Here is a 27,157-nt window from a genome sequence, read left to right as displayed (position 1 = left end):
AGATGTCGCACTAGTACTAGATGCCATTATATACACTAGTATTCTGCTATTCAGGAGTCTTATAAAGCTGGGGAAGTACTGTAAGTCCTGCACTTTTAACCTCTTAAGGACCAAGGACGTATGAGTATGTCCTTGGTCCCGCTCCCGTGATATAACGCGGGGTCCCACGGTGACCCCGCATCATATCACGGCAGGCCCGGCGTCATAGTGAAGCCTGGACCCACCGTTAATAGCGCGGCACTGATCGCGGTGCCATGCGCTATTAACCCTAAAAGTAAAAAGTGCCGGTTAGCTCAGTGGGCTGTTCGGGATAGCTGCGGCGAAATCACGGCATCCCGAACAGCTTACAGGACAGCCGGAGGGTCCCTTCCTGCCTCCTCGCTGTCCGATCGCCAAATGACTGCTCAGTGCCTGAGATCCAGGCATGAGCAGTCAAGCGGCAGAATCATTGATCAATGGTTTCCTATGAGAAACCAGTGATCAATGTGAAAGATCAGTGTGTGCAGTGTTATAGGTCCCTATGGGAGCTATAACACTGCAAAAAAAAAAAAGTGAAAAAAAGTGAATAAAGATCATTTAACCCCTTCCCTATTAAAAGTTTGAATCACCCCCCTTTTCCCATAAAAAAATGTCCGCATGCGGAAATGTCCGAATTATGAAAATATATCATTAATTAAACCGCACGGTCAATGGCTTACGCGCAAAAAAATTCCAAAGTCCAAAATAGTGCATTTTTGGTCACTTTTTATTTCATGAAAAAAATGAATAAAAAGCGATCAATAAATCCTATCAATGCAAAAATGGCACCGTCAGATCACTGCGCAAAAAATTAGCCCTCATACCGCCCCATAGGCGGAAAAATAAAAAAGTTATAGGGGTCAGAAGAGGACAATTTTACACTTATTAATTTTCCTGCATGTAGTTATGATTTTTTCCAGAAGTACGACAAAATCAAACCTATATACATATATACGGTAAGTAGGGTATCATTTTAATCGTATGAACCTTCAAAATAAAGAGAAGGTGTCATGTTTACCGAAAAATGTACTACGTAGAAACGGAAGCCCCCAAAAGTTACAAAACAGCGGTTTTTTTTTTCAATTTTGTCTCACAATGATTTTTTTTTCCGTTTCACCGTAGATTTTTGGGCTAAATGACTGATGTCATTACAAATTGCAGAATTGGTGGCGCAAAAAATAAGCCATCATAAGGATTTTTAGGTGCAAAATTGAAAGAGTAATGAATTTTTAAAGGCAAGGAGCAAAAAACGAAAGTGCAAAAACGGAAAAAAACCCCGGTCCTTAAGAGGTTAAAGGGGTACTCCACTGGCCAGCGTTCGGAACATTTAGTTCTGAACGCTGTGCACGCGCTGCGCCTGTCGGCCACGCATGCAAGTCTATGGGAGGGGGCATGGCCGACCCCCGTAGCGAACACACAACGTTCAGAACTAAATGTTCTGAATGCTGGCCAGTGGAGTACCCCTTTAAAGGAGTCTTAGTGCAGGACTTATAGTACTTCCCCAGCTTTATAAGACTCCTGAATAGCAGAATACTAGTGTGACATCTGATAATTAATGTCTCCAAAATAGCTGCTTCACCAGACATATGTTCTCTTCAGGAGGCTAGGAAAGCTGGGTGACAGGCAGTACATAAAGCTAGGAAAGTAATCTGAGCCCTGCACTGTGTACTATCACCCAACTTTCCCAGTCTCCTGAAGCCCCAGAAGTGATGGACTGCTTGTCCTCCCTCTACTTGTCACTAGAGATGAGCGAACTTACAGTAAATTCGATTCGTCACGAACTTCTCGGCTCGGCAGCTGATGACTTTTCCTGCATAAATTAGTTCAGCTTTCCGGTGCCACGGTGGGCTGGAAAAGGTGGATACAGTCCTAGGAGACTCGTTCCTAGGACTGTATCCACCTTTTCCAGCCCACCGGAGCACCGGAAAGCTGAACTAATTTATGCAGGAAAAGTCAGCAACCGCCGAGCCGAGAAGTTCGGGACGAATCAAATTTACTGTAAGTTCGCTCATCTCTACTTGTCACTGAGTATGGAAGCTGTGCCCTCTCCCTGCCTCCGCCCTTCACACTAACTCGTCATGCCTTCTTCCTCCATTCCGCTGGCAGGTATTGAAATAGGTATCAGGGACATTCTCACGTGTACAAGTACTCATGCAAATGTCAAGTAACGGCACTGATACCGATATTAGAAAATCAGATAGTTGGAGGCACTCAATGTATATATTGTCCGAGAACTCTGCTCTGGTGGTATCCTCCTACCACCCAATACTAAAATCTAAAGAAAAATTTACAAATGGCAGGTTCTCAAGGACTGCTTGTAAATGCCGCCATTAATGGAAATGAGTGCATGGATGGATGATGTGGGACTATAGATGTCAGTCAGTGACATGTGTCAGATGGATATGTAATGGTGTGAAAAAATTAATAAATAATAAAGAAATAAATGATTGTGTTAGCTGAGAGGAAATGGGGGACTATATATATATATATATATATATATATATATATATATATTCACTTGAGGCAAACGTGTGAGTGTGAGGTGGTTGGGAATTATCTACTGGTTGTGTCTGATGGATGAAAGGTTAGGTGGTCATGAATGAGAAACAAAAAATGGGGAAAATAAAAAATAAATAAATAAATAGATAAAAAAAATAAAAAAAAATGGTTGTGTAAATGGTCAAATACAATTATAACATACAAAAGCAGAGAGGATGCAGGATCCTTTAATGAATAAAAAATATATAAAATCAAAGAAAGAGTAGTAGTGAAATTATAACAGTTGCTGCACCACTAAGTAACCACTGTCTATTGGTATGAACCAGCTGGAGGTAGAGGTATTGGTGCGCTGTCCGTTCTCAAGCGCTGCAGTCCCCCAATTTTCATTCCACTGTGCCGGTACAATGGTTTGTAGCTCAAAGTTTCTGATGTGAGCGCTGTTTAGGCTGGGTGGCTGTGACAGCAGTACAGCCTGGGACCATATCCTTGGCTTGGGAGTATCACGTTAGTAATTCGCTGCAATATTATTGGCTCGGCGGCCGCCACAGAATGAATGAATGAATGAAGCGCTGGTACTATGTACCGATTACCTGTCCTGGCAAAGGTCTCGGGTGAGTGTCCTGTGCTGTTCTGATGTTTGTCGGCTTCGTCCTGGTGTAGGTGACGGAGTCTGCCTGCTGACAGACAGGTCACCCTCGGTGGAGATGCCGGCTTTCAGAGTGGTGTCCACAGGTATCTCGTAGGAGCGCGCGCTCTAGTGATGGAAGCAGCTTCTTTTGATGACAGCCTAACTTGCCGGTATTAGGGTCGTCTATCCAGTGGTTGTGTAGTGGTCTTTGGGTATAAGTGAAGCAGATCAGATGCATTTCGGACCCTCTAGGTCCTTCCTCAGTGATGAGTGGCTTGCAAATGCTCATGCTTTATATATGGTGATGTAAGAGTGATTAGCAAAACCTGACGTACCCTGGACATGGGCTGATGTAAATTTCAAAACCAGATTGGATTTCTGTTATCTAAGAAATTAAAAAAACCTGGATAGGATTTCTGTTATATAAGAAATAAAAAATAAAAAATAAATAAAAAAACTGATTGGATTTCTGTTATATAAAAAATATATTTCATGGAAGATGTATTGATAAGTATATATATATAGAAATTGGAGGATTAAGGAGAGAATAAGAAGTAAAAAAAAAAATATATATTTTAAATAAAATTATATAATTGGAACAATTAGGAAAAGTATACAATGTATAATCTATATTTATGTTATAGTGCAATGAGGTATAGTTGTAAACATATGACATTTGATTTGTTTTTTTCCCCTTATCTTTTTCTTTTTCAAAATTTTTTGGAAATCATAGAGTAAAATATATAAAATGTATAAAAAAGTAAGTAAAACATAATATTTATGTTAATAATAATTAAAATAAATAAATAAAAAATAGAAATAATAAATAAAGAAAAAATAAAGAAAAAGAAAAATAATAATAAAAAGGATTAACCCCTTAAAGGGGTACTCCGTCCCTGGCATCTTATCGGATGATCGGTGATGTCCTGCATTAGCCGCGGGTCCCGGCCGTTGATGGCCGCCGGGCCCGATCCGCGTGATCCCGCGGCATATCACGGGAGCCGGCGGAGGACGTAAAGGGGTTAAGAAAGAAAGCCAAAAATCTCCAATTCTGAATTTAGGCCATAAGGTGCCAGTGTTTGAAATTAATAAATATTTCGACTTTTGATCCGGGACATTTTTGCTATATGGTTGCCACCACACCAATCTTTCTTTACTGATTGTATGGCCGCAATAGTCATACAGGTGGGATCTTGATCATGGCATTCTTTAAAATGTGACGATAAGGAATGGTTCATGTAACTGGTTTTTATATTATATATATATATATATATATATATATATATATATATATATATATATATATATGTTCAACAATTCTTGTTTTTAAACTCCTTTTAGTGCGGCCAATGTACTGTTTTTGCCAAGGACATGTTATTATGTAGATAACTGAAGTGCTGTTGCAGGTAAGTAGTTCATCAATTCTATGTTGATAAGAGTTGGTGGTTGAGGATATAATTTCTGTCTTCTTTGGGAATCCTATCTCGGAACTGATTAAGAAGAACCTTAAAGCATCAATGGGAAATAAAATCCCTGACACACTATCTTCAACTCAACATAATACCAAAGGGACTAACGATCCATAAACAACTAGCAAGAGATATACATGATGAAGAATTTGAAGAAATATGGAAAAAAAAATTCAATAACAAATCAATCAAATTAGTCGAACTTATCATTGAAAGAAGGAAGAAAGTTGTAAATCAACAAGAAAAGGAACTAACCACCCTCAAAATAGAGTTGGAAAAATTTGATAAAAATGAGGAATACTACAAATATCAATCCACAATTATACATTCGCTCAACAAACTGGGACAAGAAATTATAGATAAAAGATCAGGAAACAAACCAACCAACATATAACACAAAAGAACATTTTTTAAACCAGTTATAAATTATACCATACCTACCAACAATAGATATGCTCCACTCTTACAGACACCACAAACCCATAGGAGTGATTTTTTTAGGACATGGAACATACCATCAGGGACGACCACCGAATTCATATCAGGATCAACAAAACCAAAGAAATGGGACAAAAGGACAAACCATACACAAGCATTACCAACAAAAAGAAGAGAAACAAAGAAGAACAGAAGGGACAGTGAAACAACCACTACTACCTCAGAAACAAGGGACAGCACTACAGAAAACAAAACCTTCCCAGGAACGAAGAAAAAAATAGATCATTGTATCAGCTCAGATCCACCAGACAGGCCGGGAAGAAATAAGAAACACATTAGAAACAATAACAAATATAAACACACTATCAGCTATGAATATAACAAGAGGAAACAGAAAAAGAGAACTAGACACCAGAGACGAACTAATAGACTTAGACGAGACTCCAATTCGCAAGAAAAGGATGGAGAAGAACAATGAATACAAAACACAGCAATAATTAAATTAAGTCCAATAGAACTAACAGAAGATCAACAAAAATTATTAAACAAAGGACTCAAATTTGCCCCCACACGTAAGCCAACAAGTTCGATATCTATGTGGGTATAGAAAAGTTCATAAGGAATTTAATTCTGAAGACATTTTTCATAAATAATCTGATAGAAAGAAAAGAAGCAATGGAAAGCCACTACATACACTCTGACTTGAAGAAGAAATAAACATTCTATCCTACTCAGGAAGTAAGTGGAGAAATTAATGCTTTAAGATTTGCAGTAGCAAATTAAATCAGAAATTTAAAAACCTCCACCAACAAGTCAAAAAGTAATCTGACACGGAAAGAAATTGCAGCAATTAAACAACTCCAAGAAAACAACCAGATCACCATCCATCCTGCTGATAAAAGTGGATCAATCATAGTATGGGACACAACTAATTACATAAAAGAATATTATAGACAACTAGAGGACCGCGAGACATATGAACATCTATCAAAAGATCCGACATTGGAATACACAAAACAATTGGAAGTAATATGCACTAACGCACTTAAAGAATTTTTTTTTTAACAAAGACTGAATTTGATTTTTTATTAAACACTGACAAAAGGTTGCCATTGTTTTATTGCTTACCTAAAGTCCACAAGCACCCAACAGAACCACCCGGCAGAACCATTGTCTCAGGGATCCAATCCTTTACTTTCAATTTGTCACAATATGTGGACAAATACCTCCAACCCTATGTGGAAAAAATACCATATTGCTTGAAGTATACAACAGACACAATTTACGTGGTGGGAAATTTACATTGGCGAGAGGGCTAGATACTGGAAACCCTAGACGTCATCTCCCAGTATACATGCATTAACCTGGAACAGGGAATGAAAGCTGCTTACTATTTTGTATCTGAAGCAGGAGATCTCCCGCCAACCCAAATTGGCTTTTTAACAGAAAGCATCAAATTCATTTTAAACCACAACTATTTCTATTTTGACAAACAATTTTATCGTCAAAAAGTAGGTACCGCCTTAGGGACCAGATTTGCGCCAAGCTATGCAAATCTATTCATGGGCTATTGGGAAAACATGTTTGTTACCCAATGCTTGGGCGCAGATCTTTTCCTATGGCGGAGGTATATCGATGACATTTTAATGGTATGGCGAGGGACGAATGAAAACTTACAACGATTTTTATCTTTTATTAACATCAATTATTTTAATCTGACATTTACCCCCCTAACCAGCAGCACATATGTTGAATTTTTAGATCTAAAAATAATGGTAGCAGGTGAAAAATTGGTATGCCAAACTTTTAAAAAAACAATGGCAAGGAATTCATACATTTTATGTGAAAGTTGTCATTTGCCTAGATGGCTCCTAAATGTCCCTCAGGGACAATTTAGAAGATTAAAAAGAAATTGCATAAACAAAGAAAAATGTGAAGAAGAAGCGAAAGAATTAGCCTAGGACTTTATAGAAAAAAATTATCCAGAAAATATAATAACGAAAGCACTCCAGAAAATAAGACGACAAGATAGAAAATCATATTTTGAAGAACAAAAAACAGAATGAAAACGTACAATGAAGATAATTCTTCCATACAACAACCAGTTCAAGACAGTAGAACACATTATAAACAAACACTGGCTTCTACTCAAACAATATAAAACCCAAGCACTGTTATTAACAGATAAAGCCACAATTATTTATACTAAGGTGCCAAACCTAGAAATCAAGATATCGCCTACCACAAAACAACCCAGCCAATATGTAACCACCAACCCACAGCAAACTTGGCTATCCTTGATAGGTGTTTTAGGGTGCGGAAGATGCAAGAACTGTCCGCAGACGAAATTCCCAAAGAAGACAGAAAGCATTGATGAACTACTTACCTGCGACAGCACTTCAGTTATCTACATTATAATCTAATAATATCTACACAATGTCCTTGTCAAAAACAGTAAATTGGCCTCACTAAAAGGAGTTTAAAAACAAGAATTGGGGAACCATTCCTTATCGTCACATTTTAAAGAATGCCATGATCAAGATCCCACCTGTTTGACTTTTGCGGCCATATAATCAGTAAAGAAAGATAGGCGTGGTGACAATCATATAGCAAAAATGTCCCGGATCGAAAGTCGCAATATTTATGAATTTCAGACACTGGCACCTTATCAGAATTGGAGATTTTTGGCTTTCTTTCTTAATCATTTTTTTTTTTTTTTTATTTATTTATTTATTTATTTATTATTTATATTTTTATTTATTTTTTGTTTAATTAAATTATTATTATTATAAATATGTTTTACATACATTTTTTATATATTTTACTCTATGTATTCCATTGTTCTATAGAAGAAAACATTTTTGAAAAAGGAAAAAAAGGGGAAAAAAATGTCAAATGCTTACAACTATACCATTAAAGGGTAGCTCCCACCATCCTATTTTTTTTTTTGCTAGCCCGTTCCCCCCCCCCCCCCGCTACGGCACTAGCCCGTTCCTTCCTCATCCTCCGAAGCCCGCCCCCCCCCCCCCCTGCCCTGCATACCCCGCTCCCTCATTACACTTGCAGTTACTGCAGAGTCCGGCAGCGGGCGTGCAGGAACAGCAGCGGCAACAAGGCGGCGGCGGCGATGTGCGGGAGGAGTGGCCGGGGAGCCAATGCACTCGCTCCCGCCTGTCTGATTGACAGGCAGGGATCGAGTGCAGCCTAACTGAAAAAGGACTGATTGCCACTCCAAAATCAGTCAGTTTTCAGTAGCCGGTTTTTAAATGTAAATTAAACCTTTTTAATGGAAAAAAAAAATTATAAAAGTATATTATAGATATGTTGTAGTACATAAGTACTACAACATATCAAAAAATAAAGTTGGTGACAGTGCCCATTTAATGGATTATATATCATATTTGAGCAACATATAACATTTATACACACTCAAACATACCCTACTTTTCCTAATTGTTCCAATTATATTATTTTATTTTAAATATATATATATATATATATATATATATATATATTTTTTTTTTTACATCTTATTCTTTCCTTAATCCTCCAATGTCCATATATACGGTACTTATCAATACATCTTCCACGCAATAAAATACATTTCTTATATAACAGAAATCCAATCCGTTTCTTTTTATTTATTTTATTTTTATATAACAGAAATCCAATCCAGTTTTTTTAAATTTCTTAGATAACAGAAATCCAATCCAGGTTTTTTAAATTTCTTATATAACAGAAATCTAATCCGGTTTTTTTAAATTTGTTATATAACAGAAATCCAATCTGGATTTTGAAATTTACATCAGCCCATGTCCAGGGTACGTCAGGTTTTGCTAATCACTCTTATATCACCATATATAAAGCATGAGCATTTGCAAGCCACTCATCACAGGAAGGACCTAAAGGGTACGAAACGTGTCTAATCTTATTCACTTATACCCAAAGACCACTACACAACCACTGGATAGACGACCCTAATACCGGCAAGTTACGCTGTCATCAAAAGAAGCTGCTTCCATCACTAGAGCGCGCGCTCCTACGAGATACCTGTGGACACCACTCTGCAAACCGGCATCTCCACCGAGGGTGACCTGTCTGTCGGCAGGCAGACTCCGTCACCTACACCAGGACGAAGCCGACGAACATCAGAACAGCACAGGACACTCACCCAAGACCTTTGCCAGGACGGGTAAGCGGTACATAGTACCAGCGCTTCATTCATACTGTTGCAGCCGCCGAGCCGTTAATATTGCAGCGAATTACTAAGGTGATACTCCCAAGCCAAGGATATGGTCCCAGGCTGTACTGCTGTCACAGCCACCCAGCCTAAACAGCGCTCACTATCAGAGACTTTGAGCTACAAACCATTGTACCGGCACAGTGGGCCAAAAATTGGGGGACTGCAGCGCTTGAGAACGAACAGTGCTCCAATACCTCTACCTCCAGCTGGTTCATACCAATAGACAGTGGTTACTTAGTGGTGCAGCAACTGTTATAATTTCACTACTACTCTTTATTTGATTATATATATTTTTAATTCATTAATCAGGGAGGCGTGCAAGGATCCTATATCCTCTCTGTTTTTGTATGTTATAATTGTATTTGACCATTTAGAATAAACTACATTTGTACCTTGGACATCTAGCATTTTTCTCTATCCCCCTTTTTTTTGTTTATTTTTTTATCTCAGCTAACACAACCATTTTTTTTGTTATTTTTATCTATTAATTTTTTTTCCCCATTTTTTCTTTCACATTCATGACCTCCTAACCTTTCATTCAACCATCAGACACAATCAGTATATAATTCTCAACCACCTCACACTCACACGTTTGCCTCAAGTTAATATATATATATATATATATATATATATATATATATATATATATATAGTCCACCGTCTCTTCTCAGCTAACACAATAATTTATTTATTAATTTTTTTCACACCATTACATATCCATCTGACACAAATCACTGACTGACATGTTTAGTCCCGCATCAGCCATCCATGCACTCATTTCCATTCACGGCGGCATTTACAAGCAGTCCTTGAGAACCTGCCATTTGTTAATTTTTCTTTACTGTGTGGGGGCACTATTAGGGGGCAAACTACTGTGTAAGAGCACTATTATGAGGGAAACTACAGTGAAGGGGGCAATATTGGGGGCAGACATCTGTGTGTGGCCACTATTGGGGGCAATCTACTGTATGGGGACGGGGCACACTTTTAAAGAAGCACTTTTATTGTGTAGGGTAATACTACCATAGAACGTTTGTATAGGTGTAACATTAAGTGCAGAGCCTACAATGCTTATCTGACAGATTCTGCGGAAACAAGTCACAGCTGGAATAAGTCGCCATCTTGGCCGGAAGGAAAAAAAAAGTAAACGAATCAGAGAAGACGTCACCTTTATGTCACTTGGATGTAACTGCACGATATGGTCACTGTATGGGAATAATGTTGGTTTGTATATAATGTTTGTATACAGTAACTGTATGAGAGCATTATTCAGTCATTGAGGGTAGGAATATGTGATCAGGGTGTAACCGATTATTTGTCCCCTGTATAGAGGGATCATTAGTAATATTGGTCTTGGGTAATACTGATTTTTTTTTTTTTAGTATCAATATATGACAACAACATTATTCGGTCACTGTGTGGGGAAACTGTATGATAATGAGGTGGCGGTAATTTTTGTCCTTTGTGTAGTATTATTATTGATAATGTTGGTGTTAGTATACTGGTTTTGTTTTGTTAACAGCCCAGTCTATAGTAGTTAAAGGGGTAGTCCAGTGGTGAAAAACTTATCCCCTATCCTAAGGATAGGGGATAAGTTTGAGATCGCGGAGGTCCGACCGCTGGGGCCCCCTGCGATCTCTCTGTACGGGGCCCCGGCTCTCCGCCGAGATAGCGGGTGTCGACCCCCGCACGAGGCGGCGGCCTCAATACATCTCTATGGCAGAGCCGGAGATTGCCGAAGGCAGCGCTTCGGCTCTGCCATAGAGTTGTATTGAGGGGGCGTGTCGGCCGCCGCTTCGTGCGGAGGTCGTCACGCCCCCTTCCCGCGGGCTGTCGGGTCTCCGTACAGGAGATCGCAGGGGGCCCCAGTGGTCGTACCCCCCGCGATCTGCAACTTATCCCCTATCCTTAAGATAGGGGATAAGTTGTAAACCACTGAATCACCACTGGACTACTCCTTTAATCCACTGATGCATGAATATAATCTATATTTAAATGTGCCTGTATATATATATATTTAAAATTTCTTTGGTCACATACAGTATTTTGGCTGAAAATATAACCGAGAAAACTCTTTTGTTCCTTTGTTCTAATGATCAGTGTGGTCTCAGCAGCCAGACGCTCAGTGTCTAAGATTAAATAAAAGTTGAGGTATAATTGCTAAAATTCATCCATATTTTGACCTATATTGCTGCACATATTTTGCACTGTAAACAGCCAGAGATATGACCCAATTAAAAAAAAAGGTTTTTGGACTATTGCTTTTTGTGAGGAAGGGGGGGGGGGGGTGCCCAGCATTCGTTTAGTATGTTACCTAATGTACCACTGGGGCCCCCGCAATCTCCCTGCTGCCCCAGCATTCGTTTAGAGTATCAGGTGCAGCTCCAGAGGCTCATGACGTCATGGCCACACCCTGCTCATGACGTCACAGCCAAGCCCCCTCAATGCAAGTCTATGGGAGGGGACGTGACTGCCATGACATCACAAGTGGGATGTGACCGAGACTTCACGAGCCTCCGCCCGCATCTCCAGTCATCCGGCACAGAGCGATGTCTGGGGTGCCGCAGCCGAGATCACGTGGATAGGGGATAAGATATGCATTGGCGGAGTACCCCTTTAATGTCCATGTTATTTATGAACTGATCATATGGACTTTAGTGGGCCCAAGGCATGCCAATCCAATAATGTCACACAATATGCTATTTGAGGCTTCTTTCCAAGTAAGAATGGGTGAAAGGGGTCTAGTATTAGTTGGGAGAATGTTGTACCCTGCCGAGTGAGGTTGGGAAATATGAAGAAGTAGAGTATGTATACAATTAAATCCATACATGGTGCCGGTGTGGTCATATCATGTCTCATGTGTTGATATCGTGTTCAATAAATAAATAAATAAATAAATAAAAAGTCTAATTTCCTCCATGTAGATTCGACCAACATCATGCTCAGCTCGGCTCTTACCACGATTGGCTTCCTCATTATCATTTCCTATCTTTTGACCAAATTATTTTATAATCGGAAGAAAAATGAGAGCAAGAATTTACCTCCAGGGCCCGACTGTTTGCCAATTATTGGGAATATGCATATATTTGACATGAAGAACCCTTCCAAAACATTCACCGAGGTAAGGATCTGCCGTTTCCATGAAATATATAAAATCTGAAGCAGCCATATAGTTACAAACTAGGGATATACAGTGAAATTGGGATTGTGACCTGTTCTGTAGTTATTGGTACAATAAATGGATTACTATTGCTATAATCAAGACCAGCATCTTCACTCAGAGTAAACTTTTACATATTAGCCTTAGTGGAAGTTAAAATTCTATTTTAATTGCCAAACCAAGGGTAGGATATGATATCTAGAATCCCACATATACCCCAAACCTGCCCTGGTTATTATAGCTTGCCAGAAATTGTTTTCATGATTTATATATTTACTAGCTGAGTACCCAGCTTTGCCCGGTTTTTCCTTCCTCATCCTTGTTGTGGAGGAAAATCAACAGAGGAGGAAGCTTTTGACTTCATATCCCATCCCCATATATTGTTGTCATATCCCAACCCCATATCCCGTCCTCATACTCTGACCTCCTATCCCGTCCTCCTATCTCGACCTCCTGTCCCGACCTCCTATCCCATCCTCCTATCCCGACCTCCTATCTGACCTCCTATACCGTCCTCCTATCCCGTCTTCCTATCCCGTCCTCTTATCTCCACCTCATATCCTGACCTCCTAACTCGACCTCCTATCCCACCCTCCTATCCCACCCTCCTATCCCACCCTCCTATCCCAACCTCCTATCCCCTCCTCCCATCTCGCCCTCCTATCTCAACCTCCTATCCCGTCCTCCTATCCTGTCCTCCTATCCCGACCTACTATCTCGACCTCCTATCTCCACCTCCTATCCCGTCCTCTTATCCCATCCTCATACCCCGACCTCCTATCCCGACCTCCTATCCCGTCCTCCTATCTCGACCTGCTATCCCGTCCTCCTATCCCGTCCTCCTATCCCGTCCTCCTATCTCCACCTTCTATCCAGTCCTCATATCCTGACCTCCTAACTCAACCTCCTATCCCATCCTCTTATCCCGTCCTCATATCCCGACCTCCTATCCCAACCTCCTATCCCCTCCTCCTATCTTTACCTCCTAACTCGACCTATCTCGACCTCCTATCTCGTCCTCATATCCCGACCCGTATATGTGTACCAGGTATTGAAATATCTCCAGCTGTACAGAAGTTATGTGAGAACATACATTTCCCATTGATTTTCATGGGACTTTAAACTAAAACCCCGACCCTCACAAATGGGGGTGGTTAAGGGTTAAATTAACTATCCTATATTTTAAGTGGACATATAAGTAACATGTGATCAAGTATTATCGAAATATCTCCAGCCGTTTGGAAGTTATGCAGTAACATATATTTCCCATAGAGATGTATGGAGCTTTAAAGATAAACCCCGCCCCTGGCAAATGGGGGTGAGAAAGGGTTAAATTACCTATCCTATGTTTGTTGTTGACATATAAGTAACATGTGTGCCAAGTTTCATGTTAATATCTTTAGCCGTTTGGACGTTTTTGTGGAACATACATACATACATACATACACACACACACGTTGAGTTTTATATATATATATATATATATATATATATATATATATATATATATATATATATATATATATATACTAGCTGAGTACCCGGTGTTGCCCGGTTTTTCCTTCCTCATCCTTGTTGGGGAGGAAAATCAACAAAGGAGGAAGCTTTTGACTTCAAATCTCATCCCCACATATCGTTGTCATATCCCAACCCCATATCCCGTCCTCATACCCCGACCTCCTATTCCGACCTCCTATCCCGTCCTCCTATCTCGACCTCCTATCCCACCCTCCTATCCCGACCTCCTATCTCCACCTCCTATCCGGTCCTCATATCCCGTCCTCATATCCCGACCATCCCGTCCTCCTATCTTGACCTCCTATCTCGACCTCCTATCTCGACCTCCCATCCCATCCTCATATCCCGACCTGTAATATGTGTATCAGGTATTGAAATATCTCCAGCCGTACAGAAGTTATGTGAAAACATACATTTCCCATTGATTTGCATGGGACTTTAAACAAAAACCCTGACCCTCACAAATGTGGGTAGTTAAGGGTTAAATTAACTATCCTATATTTTAAGTGGACATATAAGTAACATGTGACCAAGTATTATCGAAATATCTCAAGCCGTTTGGAAGTTATGCAGTAACATATATTTCCCATTGACTTGTATGGGACTTTAAACATAAACCCCGCCCCTGGCAAATGGGGGTGAGTAAGGGTTAAATCACCTATCCTATGTTTGTTGTTGACATATAGGTAACATGTGTGCCAAGTTTCATTTTAATATCTTTAGCCGTTTGGAAGTTTTTGTGGAACATACATACACACATACACACACACACACACGTTGAGTTTTATATACATAGATTAAATGACTGATCTGAGCCATTATAGTCAATATTGAATCATCCTTTAGGGTAGGGTCACACATAGCACATCTGCAGTGTATGTGATGCTGCGGATGCACTACTGACCATCCCTACAGTGAGCCTTCTGCTGTGCCCTGCGTTGTCTGCTTCTAGCAGCAATCTGCCAATAGCAGACACACAGGGATCTGACACACAGGGATCTGAGAGTTGTGTGCGCATGCGCAGTTTACTCACAGACATCGTGGCCGCTTTCGGCCTAGCTCAGGGAGCAGGAGGAGTGAACACAATGTCTGTGAGTACACTGCGTGTGTCTGCTCGTGTACCCTGTGTGTCTGCTCGTAGCAGAGGATTGCTGCTGCGAGTATACAACACAGGACAAAGCAGGAGGCACACTCCAGGGATGATCAGTAGCGCATATGCAGTGTCAAATACGCTACAGATGCTTTACGTGTAACCCTACCCTTAAGGGGTTTGGCCACTAACAGCTTTGTATGTAGCAGCACTTCCATAAAGTGAAAAAATGCAAAAAAAATGTATTCCATCCTTATGTGCAAAGAAGCGATGTTTTGACCCACTCCTAAATCCTTTTTCAAGCTCAGGAGTGGGTCGAAACGTTGCTTCTTTACACATAATTAGAGATGAGCGAACTTACAGTAATTCAATTCGTCACGAACTTCTCGGCTTGGCGTTTGCGGCTTTAGCCTGCATAAATTAGTTCAGCTTTCAGGTGCTCCAGTGCGCTGGAAAAGGTGGATACAGTCCTAGAAGAGAGTCTCATAGGACTGAATCCACCTTTTCCAGCTCACTGGAGCACCTGAAAGCTGAACTAATTTATGCAGGCTAAAGCCGCAAACGCCGAGCCGAGAAGTTCTTGACGAATCGAATTACTGGAAGTTTGCTCATCTCTACACATAATAATGGAATAAAATATTTTTGGATTTTTTCACTATATGGAAATGCTGCATTGGATTTTGTTTTGTGTATTGAGGAGGACTTAGTGGAGCTGGTCCTTTCCTTTGCTTGCATCCACACTTTGGATATCTGGTGGAAACCAGGAACAGACTGATAGGTCGGGCATTCGTGCACTGCCCGAGGGCCCGGGTCTGTGGGAGAGGAGAAGAGAGGGATCCCCTCTCGAAACGCATTGTCCTGAGCACCCAGCAATCTTTTGTAACTGATATTGCCTTTGTATAACATATACTTTGGTGAATAAAAAGTTTTCACAGTAAATTGTCTGCAAGAACTACTTCTACACCCCGGTGATGCGCCAATACCGCAATTCAGATTTGGGACCACCCCCCCCCCCCCCGCCAGAGATTCCCGCAACCTGCATCCAGCAAATATAAAAAAAACTGCTATATTGCATTGTACAGTATAATGTTTTCATTTTATTTCACAGTTAAGCAACAAGTTTGGCCCAGTGTTCTGCGTGCAGTTAGGGATGCAGAAGGTGGTGGTTCTGTGTGGATATGATGCAGTGAAGGACGCTTTCGTCAACCACGCTGAAGAATTTGCTGATAGAGCCGACATACCGATATTCCAAGAGACCTCAAAGGGACATGGTAAAACAGGCAAACGGTTAAACTGTACATTGACAACCATATTCCTATGGCTAGTATCAAGAAAACATTAAAGGGGTATTCCGGGTAAAAACATTTTATCCCCTATCCAAAGGATAGGGGATATGATGTCTGATCGTGTGTGGGGGGGGTGGGGGTTGGCGCTGCTGACATCCCCCACGATCTCCTTGCAGCACCCGGGACTGGGGACGTGACGTCACGCCATGCCCCCTCCATTCATGTCTATGGGAGGGGGAGTGAGCTCATGATGGCATAGCCCCCTCCCATAGACTTGCATTGAGGGTGTGGGGTGTGACTTCATGAGGAGGCGAGGCTATGATATCATGAGCTCCCCGCTCCAGCGTTTGGAACAGTTTGTTCCAAACGCTGAGAGCAGCGGAGTACCCCTTTAAGGGGTTAACTTACTTTTTTGTATTTTACATATTACTTTATAATCTTTATAATCTTTGTACATGACTTAAATAAAACCACTTAAACATGACATGACCTCCAACAGTCCCGGACTATTAACTAAAACTGTTCTTTTTCAAGGTATTGTCTTTTCTAATGGTGAAAACTGGAAAGTGATGCGACGATTTACACTGTCAAAGCTGAGAGACTTGGGGATGGGGAAGAGATCTTTAGAAGATCGGATAAATGAAGAATGCGACTCCTTGGTAGAAACATTTAGATCATATGGAGGTAAGATGGTCCATGTACAATGTTTCAAAATCTGGCGGGAGGAGGGGGCGGAGTTATTTTTTTATCAGGGGGGAGATCTGCAACGTGTGCAGTATCTGTCGGTCAACTATATTATCAAATAAACTTTTTTCCCTGCATTTTTCAGCTGTTGTCGGACTACAACCCCTACCATGAGCATGCTAGGAGTTGTAGTCCTAAAATACACACACTATAAATGGTAGGTTACCTGTAAATTTGGAGCACAGGGGTTAGATCACTGTACAGCCTCTTTGCAAGCATTACTGTTCTCAGCCAAAGTCATCAATAGTTCTGGAAAGGGCCATGGACAACCCAAGGATCGGTGGGTTTTTCAGTGAAGGACATTTAACCATACTCTTTGCTCCTGTTCTCTACAACAACCTCAGTGTATTACGATATATATTCGTAATGATGAACATCTGTTTTTTTTTTTCTTATGCAAATTTATGCATATTTATATGCAAATTTTTATGTGATTTTTTTGCGAATATCGGCACTTTCAGACTGGACACGTATCCCTTATTTTAGGTGAAAGATATAATTGCACATGCGCACTATGCGAATTTCATCGCAAATTTTCGTATGGAAATAAAAAAAGAGAACGAACATTGCGAATATGCAAATTTCTCGAACATAGGATGAATATTCGCCCTTATATTCGCGAAACATCGCAAATTCGAATATGGCCCCTGCCGCTCATCACTAGTATGGAGCTATACCATGGACACAATATCAGGTACAGTATGTAAGGAGATATTATGTTCTAGAACATTGATCTCCAAACTGTGGCTCAACAGATGTTGCAAAACTACAACTCCCAGCCTGCACCATGCCTTCTTAGAAAACACTATTTAGATATACTAAAGCTTTTGATTTAGTGTAGGGATGTAGTGGTCTCAAGACAACATAATGGCTTTGACTAGTGGCTTTGATGCCACGAGTAGACGAGTAGACCATTAAAGGGATACTCCACTGGAAAACATTTTTTTTTTTTTAAATAAACTGGTTCCAGAAAGTTAAACAGATTTGTAACTTATAATCAGAGTAATAGCTTATACCTCTAGGACCTCACCAACCTTGGTGCATAATGGTGGAGGTGGAAATAAATTTAAATATAACAGCGTTACTCATATAAAATTTAAATAAAATATAAATAAAACAATTTTACACATTAAATTGGCACTGTTAGATGATGATCCCACTGGGCCCTAGTGGGGTATCAAACAATTATTGGAAAAAATATTGAGATGGATAGTGACAAAAAATCAGATGGATAGTGTCCAATATTCTAGTATTCCAGTGTGTATAAAGGAAAAAGTCTGTTATTAGCGAACGAAAAAAAAGCCCGTAAGTCACTTCGAAAATAATAAAGTCAATTTCCAGATAAAACATGTAAATGGTGTTAAACTGTTTCTCACCACTGTTTCTGGCGGCTCGATGGTCTTTTATTGTATATCACAGTCCCGTACTCCTCTCGTGCTCCGATGGCAGGGGGCACGGCAGTCTCACGTCTCCCTTGCAGCCCCGATGGCAGGGGGGCGCAAAATGTTGGTCTGTGCCGCAGGCTCCGATGGCAGGGGAGCGCGATGTGATGTTCCGTGCTGTAGGCTGCACTTGCTCACCGGCTGTCTCTTGATGGTATTGGTCTGACACTCCGACAAGAGTGTCAGTCAGCACGGGAGCGTAAGTGGTTCTAGAGGCAGCTGTGCGTTCGGGAGCGGTGGACAGTCCGGGGATAGCGTCCCACGTGGAAACTTTGACTGCGGGAGATGTAGGCTGTGATAGGTAATTGGAGGTGAGGTTACCGCCAGGCAGGGCGGAATAGACTGAACATGCTGGACTAACTCCTCTGTTGCTGAGACTTGTGGGTTTGCCGACGGACACTGGTAATAGCTGTATGAACAGTGCCAAACACCTAAACGCATTTCGGGGTGCTGGGAATTGTGATCCTCCGACCTCTTCCTCAGTAGAAATGTGTATATGTTACACATTTCTGAGGAAGGGGTCGGAGTGCCAATTTAATGTGTAAATTTGTTTTATTTATATTTAATTAAAATTTGCTATGAGTAACGCTGTTATATTTAAATTTATTTCCACCTCCACCATTATGCACCAAGGTTGGTGAGGTCCTAGAGGTATAAGCTATTACTCTGACTATATTTCTATTTTGCTGCCGGTGGGGTCCGGCTATAGCTTTAATTACCTCGGTCCTTCTGTTGTGAGCTGCACCTTATTTTAGATTTGTAACTTACTTATATTTAAAAATCTTAACCCTTCCAGTACTTATCAGCTGCTGTATGTTCCAGAGGAAGTTATTTTCTTTTTGAATTTCCTTTCTGACTGACCACAGTGCTCTCTGCTGACACCTCTGTCCATTTTAGGAACTGTCCAGAGTAGGAGCAAATCCACATAGAAAACCTATACTGCTCTGGACAGTTCCTAAAATGGACAGAGGTGTCAGCAGAGAGCACTGTGGTCAGTTAGAAAAGAAATACAAAAACAAAAGAACTTCCTGTGTAGCATACGTGAGCTGATAAGTACTGGAAGGATTACAATTTTTAAACAAATCTGTTTAACTTTCTGGCTCCAGTTGATTTAAAAAAAAATATTTTCAGGGGAGTACCCCTTTAATGAAGGCCAGCAGTAGGTATGGTTTATTTTTTTTCTCTGGGATGACTATGGGGGGTGCTCTGCTCCTTCCACTGGATATACAGCATTTGATGTGATAGATGAACTGTCCATAAAGTCTGCCTTCATATCAGCCCATGAGGTCTTTCTGTGAATTTACAAGGATGTGTACAAAAATTTTCGAATGTTCCATTGGATGTGCATTGTTTCATGGAGCTACTGTATTGTCCACGTTAAGCATTGCTTCTACAGTAGGTGAGCATCATATGTGCGTGTCCCGTGTGTCCCGTGAAACATTCTCCGTAACACTGTGTATATAAATAATGCCGTCAATTTTGTAAACATTTTCATCACATTATTTATGGCTGTATGCTATCCCAGACAATATTTACCAAGAAAAGGCCTAACATTACTTCCAAAGAGAAACATTACACGAAGGATGACATTTGCCAATTTTTTCTTGCCTGTACTGTTGATTGGGCAATGGATGTCTCTATGCTAAACCATATTGCTTTCAATGTTTCTGAGGTCCTATTGGTGATCCATTTGTTGGTAGAAGAGCCACCATGTTGTCTAAATGTAATGTGCAATATTACAGTGAAACCCTCTGTTCTTCTTCTAGGAAAGCCGTTTGAGAACACTACCATCCTTAACACTGCTGTCACCAACGTCATAGTTTCTATATTACTTGGCCATCGATACGAATATGGAGATCCTACAATCCTTAAACTCATGAGTTTAGTTGATGAAAATTTTAAGCTTTTGGGAAGCCCAATGATCATGGTAAGTTCTACATTAGTGGCAGAAGAATCAAACTATGAGTTCCAAGACATATTTCAGCAGTAAATACAATCCACCATTGGTATCATTAGGCCTTGGTAACATACATGAGCCCGAGGTCATTTCCCCAATGCTCTTCTTTCCCTGGAATAAGTGGTAATCACTTTCAATTGCTACACAAAAGCAGCCTAGAAAATCAACCCCCCCCCGCCCCCCCCAGATGTTTCGACCAACATTCCTGAAATACCCCAGCTATATAAATTAACCAAAAATACTGCCTTTCTTATAGTGTTTCCCGCAACATAGTAAAAAGAGATGAGTGAAATGCCATAAATAGTATAGTTTAGAGGAGAAAACAGCTATCTGGCACTGTTGTGGCTTGCAATATATAAGTGGGATACCACGCTCCAACTGGAGTGGCAAATGCCTCACCGGCAACACAACTGAGAGATGGTGCTCAGTCCGATGAATGCAAAGGTAAGGTTACGGAAGAACGGGACAACCGTTTCGTGCGTGATGACGCACTTTCTCTTGCCGACGCTCTAGCGTCGGCTAGAGGAAGTGTCATCTTGCACGAAACGGTCATCCCGATGCATCTCCCGATGTCTGTCTGACTCCATGACCTGCCGCTGTATGTTCACAACTGAAGAATAAAGTACCCAACTTATTGGTGAGTGCCGTCTTGTCTCTCCTTTCTTCCGAAACTTCGTAAATCATTCTGATTCATTAGTATTGGGTAAGATATATATTAGAATTGGTCTGATTTTGTTTCGAAAGGCATTGCCCTCTAATAGACGGCGCATTTCCGAGAAGCCCTAGCGTCGGCATGTTCTGCCTGTGCTCACTGTCTGTAGAATGTCTGCTCAGACATTTTCCATGTGGACATTTCGCTGTGTTAACATAGCCTTACTGAGAAACTTGAAACAAATCTGAAGAAGGCTGGGGCTACATGGCAATTATGGCCATGAGAGGGTTCATGCTACCGAAGATCTCTATGTTTTGACTTTTTGTAATTGGCACTTGGTAATGCCCACTTGTGGGTTGCAACACAACCCTACTCAGTTATCCAAGCCCCAACACAGCATGATCATTAAAGTGAGACAAAGATTTTTAGTCACAGTGTCCCTGTGGCCAAAAGTGCCATGTACCCTCTGCCCAATATTAAAGCATAGTATAAAAACAAGAGCTCCTAATACTTCCACCACAAATCCAGAGCTTGTCTTTGAACTCAGGGAAATGGCTAGATAGTATGATACTTTTCATAAGGATTCCGGGCATAACTTTCTTATGTAATTTGTATTATTCACATAAGTAAATGAGGCTCTAGCTCCAGCACAGAAAAAGCCCAGGGTTAGCCAGTCTGTCTCCTCTTATACACCCCCTCCATGCCCTCTGTCAAAGGAAGGAAGGCATTATCAAGTGGGTGCTGAAATGATGAATAGGAGGAGATAGTCTAGCTAATGTGGGCTCTTGCTGTGCTGGGGAACACCCCCTGGGCACCTGAGCCTCATTTACATTTTACCATTAAAGCCTTTATCTTGCCACTAGAAATTACTATGGAGATTGGGGTGAAAAAATGTCCATCATCATGATGAGAATCCCTTTCTACCCATAGGCATACAGTGGGGAAAAAAAGTATTTAGTCAGCCACCAATTGGGCAAGTTCTCCCACTTAAAAAGATGAGAGAGTCCTGTAATTTTGATCATAGGTATACCTCAACTATGAGAGACATAATGAGAAAAAAAATCCATAAAATCACATTGTCTGATTTTAAAAGAATGCATTTGCAAATTATGGTGGGAAATAAGTATTTGGCCAATAAAAAAATCTCAATACTTTGTTATATACCCTTTATTGGCAATGACAGAGGTCAAACGTTTTCTGTAAGTCTTCACAAGGTTTTCACACACTATTGCTGGTATTTTGGCCTATTCCTCCATGCCGATCTCCTCTAGAGCAGTGATGTTTTTGGGCTGTTGCTGGGCAACACAGACTTCCAACTCCCTCCAAAGGTTTTCTATGGGTTGACCTTGAAATGTTTCTTAAGAAGCCACTCCTTTGTTGCCCGGGCGGTGTGTTTGGGATCATTGTCATGCTGAAAGACCCAGCCACATTTCATCTTCAAGGCCCTTGCTGATGGAAGGAGGTTTTTACTCAAAATCTCATGATACATGGCCCCATTCATTCATTCCTTTACACGGATCAGTCGTCCTCGTCCCTCTGCTGAAAAACAGCCCCAGAGCATGATGTTTCCACCCCATGCTTCACAGTAGGTATGGTGTTCTTTGGATGCAACTCAGCATTCTTTCTCCTACAAACAGGACGAGTTGAGTTTTTACCAAAATGTTCTACATTGGTTTCATCTGACCATATGAGATTCTCCCAATACTCTTCTAAATCATCCAAATGCTCTCTAACAAACTTCAAACAAGCCCAGACATGTACTGGCTTAAGCAGGGGGACACGTCTGGCACTTGACGTCCTGACGTCCTTGACTTAAGGACCCAGGGCGTATCCATACGCCAGTGGGAATTTCGGTCCCCGCCGCACGGCGGGCGGGGAGCGGACCGGGGTGACTGCTGATATCAATCAGCAGGTACCCCGCGCAAATGTCCAGAGGGGTCATCAGACCCAGCCCCCCCCCCCCCCCGTCAGCGATCGGCGCAAATCGCAAGTGAATTCACACTTGCGATTTGCGCCGATTCCGGGTCATACGGGTCTATGGTGACTCGGTGACCAGGAATATAAGGGGGGTCGCGGTTGTCTAAGACACCCACGATCCCCCTGTAGGCATAGGAGTGAGGTGGCAGGGGTGCCACCCCTCCTATCCCTGCTATTGGTCTGCTTTGATTGTCAGAGGCGACGACCAATAGCAGACCAGGGGCAGGGGGGTTAACTTTCGTTTTCCCCGTCCTGCTCACCCAGGTGGGGCAGAACGGGGAACCGAAGGGGACCGGGCGCCGACGTCCACCTACAGATCCGGAGGCTGCGCCGACGGTGATTGGCGGGCGGTGCGACGTGCATCAGAAGAGGAGGGCTCCCGGGATCCTACGGAAACTGGTAAGTTGATCTGGAGGGCTACAGTCTGAGACTGTGGTCTCTAAACTGTAGCCCTCCAGATGTTGCACAACTACAACTCCCAGCATGCCCAGACAGCTGTTTGGGCATGCTGGAATATGTAGTTTTGCAACAGCTGGAGGCCTGCAGTTTGAGACCACTATACAGTGGTCTCTAAACTATATCCCTCCAGATCTTGCAAAACTACAACTCCTAGCATGCCCACATAGCTGTTTGTTTTCTGGGCATGCTGGGAGTTATAGTTTTTCAACATCTGGAGGACCACAGTTTGGAGATCACTGTGCACTGGTCTAAGAACTGTAGCTCTCCAGATGTTGCAAAACTGCAAATCCCAGCATGCCCAGAAAGCAAACAGCTGTCTCGGCATGCTGAGAGTTGTAGTTGGGTACCTCCAGCTGTTGCATAACTACATCTCCCAGCATGCCCTACGGTGATTAGTACATGCTGGGAGTTGTAGTTTTGCAACAGCTGGGGGCACACTGATTGGAAAATACTGAGTTAGGTAACAGAACCTGACTGATGGTTTTCCAACCAGTGTGCCTCCAGCTGTTGCTAAAGAACAACTCCCAGCATGCACGGTCTGTCAGTACATGCTGGGAGTTTTGAAACAGCTGGAGGTTTGCCCCCCCCATGTGAATGTACAGGGTACATTCACATGGACAGGTTTACAGTAAATTTCCTGCTTCAAGTTTGGGCTGCGGCAAATTTTTTTCCGCAGCGCAAACTCCTAGCGGGAAATTCACCATAACACGCCAGTGCGAATGTACCCTAAAAACACTACACTACACTAACACATAATAAAGAGTAAAACACTACATATACACCCCCTTACACTGTCCCTCCCAATAAAAATTAAAAACGTCTTGTACGGCAGTGTTTCCAAAACGGAGCCTCCAGCTGTTGCAAAACGACAACTCACAGCATTTCTGGACAGCCACTGACTGTCCAGGCATGCTGGGAGTTTAGCAACAGCTGGAGGCACCCTGTTTGGGAATCACTGGTGTAGAATACCCCTATGTCCACCCCTATGCAATCCCTAATTTAGTCCTCAAATGCGCATGGCGCTCTCTCACTTCGGAGCCCTGTCATATTTCAAGGAAACAGTTTAGGGCCACATATGGGGTATCTCCGTACTCGGGAGAAATTGCACTACAAATTTTGGGGGTCTTTTTTTCCTTTTACCGCTTGTGAAAAGGAAAAGTTAGGGGCTACACCAGCCTGTTAGTGTAAAAAAATAAAAAAATTTACACTAACATGCTGGTGTTGCCCCATACTTTTTATTTTCACAAGCGGTAAAAGGAAAAAAAGACCCCCAAAATTTGTAACAATTTCTGCTGAGTACGGAAATACCCCAGATGTAGGCGTAAAATGCTCTGCGGACGCACAACAAGGCTCAGGAATGAGAGCGCACCATGTACATTTGAGGCCTAAATTGGTGATTTGCACAGGAGTGGCTGATTTTACAGCGGTTCTGACAAACGCAAAAAAAATAAATACCCACATGTGACCCCATTTTGGAAACTACCCCCCTCACGGAACGTGACAAGGGGTATAGTGAGCCTGAACACCCCACAGGTGTTTGACGAATTTTCATTAAAGTTGGATGCGAAAATGAAAAAAATTATATTTTTTCACTAAAATGCTGGTGTTACCCTAAATTTTTCATTTTCACAAGGGAAAATAGGAAAAAAGGCCCCCCAAATTTGTAACCCCATCTCTTCTGAGTAAGATCATACCCCATATGTGAATTTAAAGTGCTCTGCGGGCGAACTACAATGCTCAGAAGAGAAGGAGCGCCATTGGGATTTTGAAGAGAAAATTTGTCCGGAATTGAAGGCCACATGTGTTTACAAAGCCCCCATAGTGCCAGAACAATGGACCAACGACACATGTGACCCCATTTTGGAAACTACACCCCTCATGTCATGTAATAAGAGGTACAGTGAGAATTTATGCCCCACAGGTGTCTGACAGATTTTTGGAACAGTGGTCCGTAAAAATGAAAAATTAAATTTATCATTTTCACAGCCCACTGTTCCAAAGATCTGTCAAACACCAGTGGGGTGTAAATACTCACTGCACCCCTTATTAAATTCTGTGATGGGTGTAGTTTGCAAAATGGGGTCACATGTGTGGGTCCACTGTTCTGGCACCACAGGGGGCTTTGTAAACGCGCATGCCCCCTGACTACCATTCCAAACGAATTCTCTTTCCAAAATCTCAATGGTGCTCCTCCTCATCTGAGCATTGTAGTTCACCAGTAGAGCATTTTACGTCCTAACATGGGGTATTTCCATACTTGGAAGAAATGGGGTTACAAATTTTGGGGGTCATTTTCTCCTATTACCCCTTGTAAAAATGTAAAATTTAAGGGAAAACTGCATTTTAGTAAAAAAAAAATTTTTTTCACTTACACATCCAACTTTAACGGAAAGTCGTCAAACACCTGTGGGGTGTTAAGGCTCAGCGGACCCCTTGTTACATTCCTTGAGGGATGTAGTTTCCAAAATAGTATGCCATGTGGGTATTTTTGGCTGTTCCGGCACCCCAGCGGCTTCCTAAATGTGACATGCCCCCAAAAAACCATTTCAGCAAAAGTTGCTTTCAAAAAGCCAAATGTGACTCCTTCTCTTCTGAGCATTGTAGTTCGCCCACAAAGCATTTTACGTCCTAACATGGGTTAGATGGGTTACAAATTTGGGGGGGCATTTTCTCCCATTACCCTTTGTAAAAATGGTAAATTTGGGGGAAAAACTGCACTTGAAATTTTTTTCCATTTACACATCCGATTTTAACGAAAAGTTGTCAAACACCTGTGGGGTTTTAAGGCTAACTGGACCCCTTGTTACGTGCCTTGAGGGGTGTAGTTTCCAAAATGGTATGCCATGTGGTGTTTTCTGCTGTTCTGGCACCATAGGGGCTTTCTAAATGTGACATGCCCCCCAAAAACCATTTCAGAAAAATCCACTCTCCAAAATCCCATTGTCGCTCCTTCCCTTCTGAGCCCTCTACTGCGCCCGCCGAACACTTGACATACACATATGAGGTATTTCCTTACAGGAAGAAAATTGGGTTACAAATTTTGGGGGCTTTTTCTCCTATTAACACTTGTAAAATTCAAAAACTGGGTCTACAAGAACATGCGAGTGTAAAAAATGAAGATTTTGAATTTTCTCCTTCACTTTGCTGCTATTCCTGTGAAACACCTAAAGGGTTACCACACTTCCTGAATGTCATTTTGAATACGTTGAGGGGTGCAGTTTTTATAATGGGGTCATTTGTGTTGTATTTCTAATATGAAGGCCCTTCAAAACCACTTCAAAACTGAACTGGTCCCTGAAAAATTCCAATTTTGAAAATTTTGTGAAAAATTGGAAAATTGCTGCTGAACTTTGAAGCCCTCTGATGTCTTCCAAAAGTAAAAACACGTCAACTTTATGATGGAAACATAAAGAAGACATATTGTATATGTGAATCAATGTATAATTTATTTGGAATATCCATATAGAGAGCTTCAAAGTAAAAAAAAATGCAAAATTTTAAATTTTTTCATCAAATTTTGGAATTTTTCACCAAGAAATGATGCAAGTATCGACAATTTTACCACAAACATAAAGTA

At 41.5% G+C, this 27,157-nt stretch overlaps 2 protein-coding genes across 7 annotated transcripts in view; one reads left to right on the top strand and one right to left on the bottom strand.

Moving 5' to 3' along the window:
* LOC130361225 (serine/threonine-protein kinase SBK1-like) overlaps positions 1–27,157 on the bottom strand; it is a 613,716-nt gene that overhangs the window by 364,260 nt on the left and 222,299 nt on the right. The gene's annotated exons all lie outside the window — the stretch shown is intronic.
* The window catches only part of LOC130360957 (uncharacterized), a 95,106-nt gene continuing 79,843 nt past the window's right edge, over positions 11,895–27,157 (top strand). Inside the window, exons 1-5 of the mRNA XM_056563513.1 lie at positions 11,895–12,015; positions 12,220–12,416; positions 16,172–16,334; positions 16,884–17,033; positions 20,302–20,462. Coding sequence (XP_056419488.1) covers positions 12,234–12,416; positions 16,172–16,334; positions 16,884–17,033; positions 20,302–20,462 — 657 coding nt within the window. The 5' untranslated portion in view covers positions 11,895–12,015; positions 12,220–12,233. The remainder of the gene's footprint in view (positions 12,016–12,219; positions 12,417–16,171; positions 16,335–16,883; positions 17,034–20,301; positions 20,463–27,157) is intronic.

Source organism: Hyla sarda, chromosome 3 (assembly GCF_029499605.1).
Source record: "Hyla sarda isolate aHylSar1 chromosome 3, aHylSar1.hap1, whole genome shotgun sequence".
NCBI lineage: Eukaryota > Metazoa > Chordata > Amphibia > Anura > Hylidae > Hyla > Hyla sarda.
This window is presented reverse-complemented; position numbering and strand designations above follow the sequence as displayed.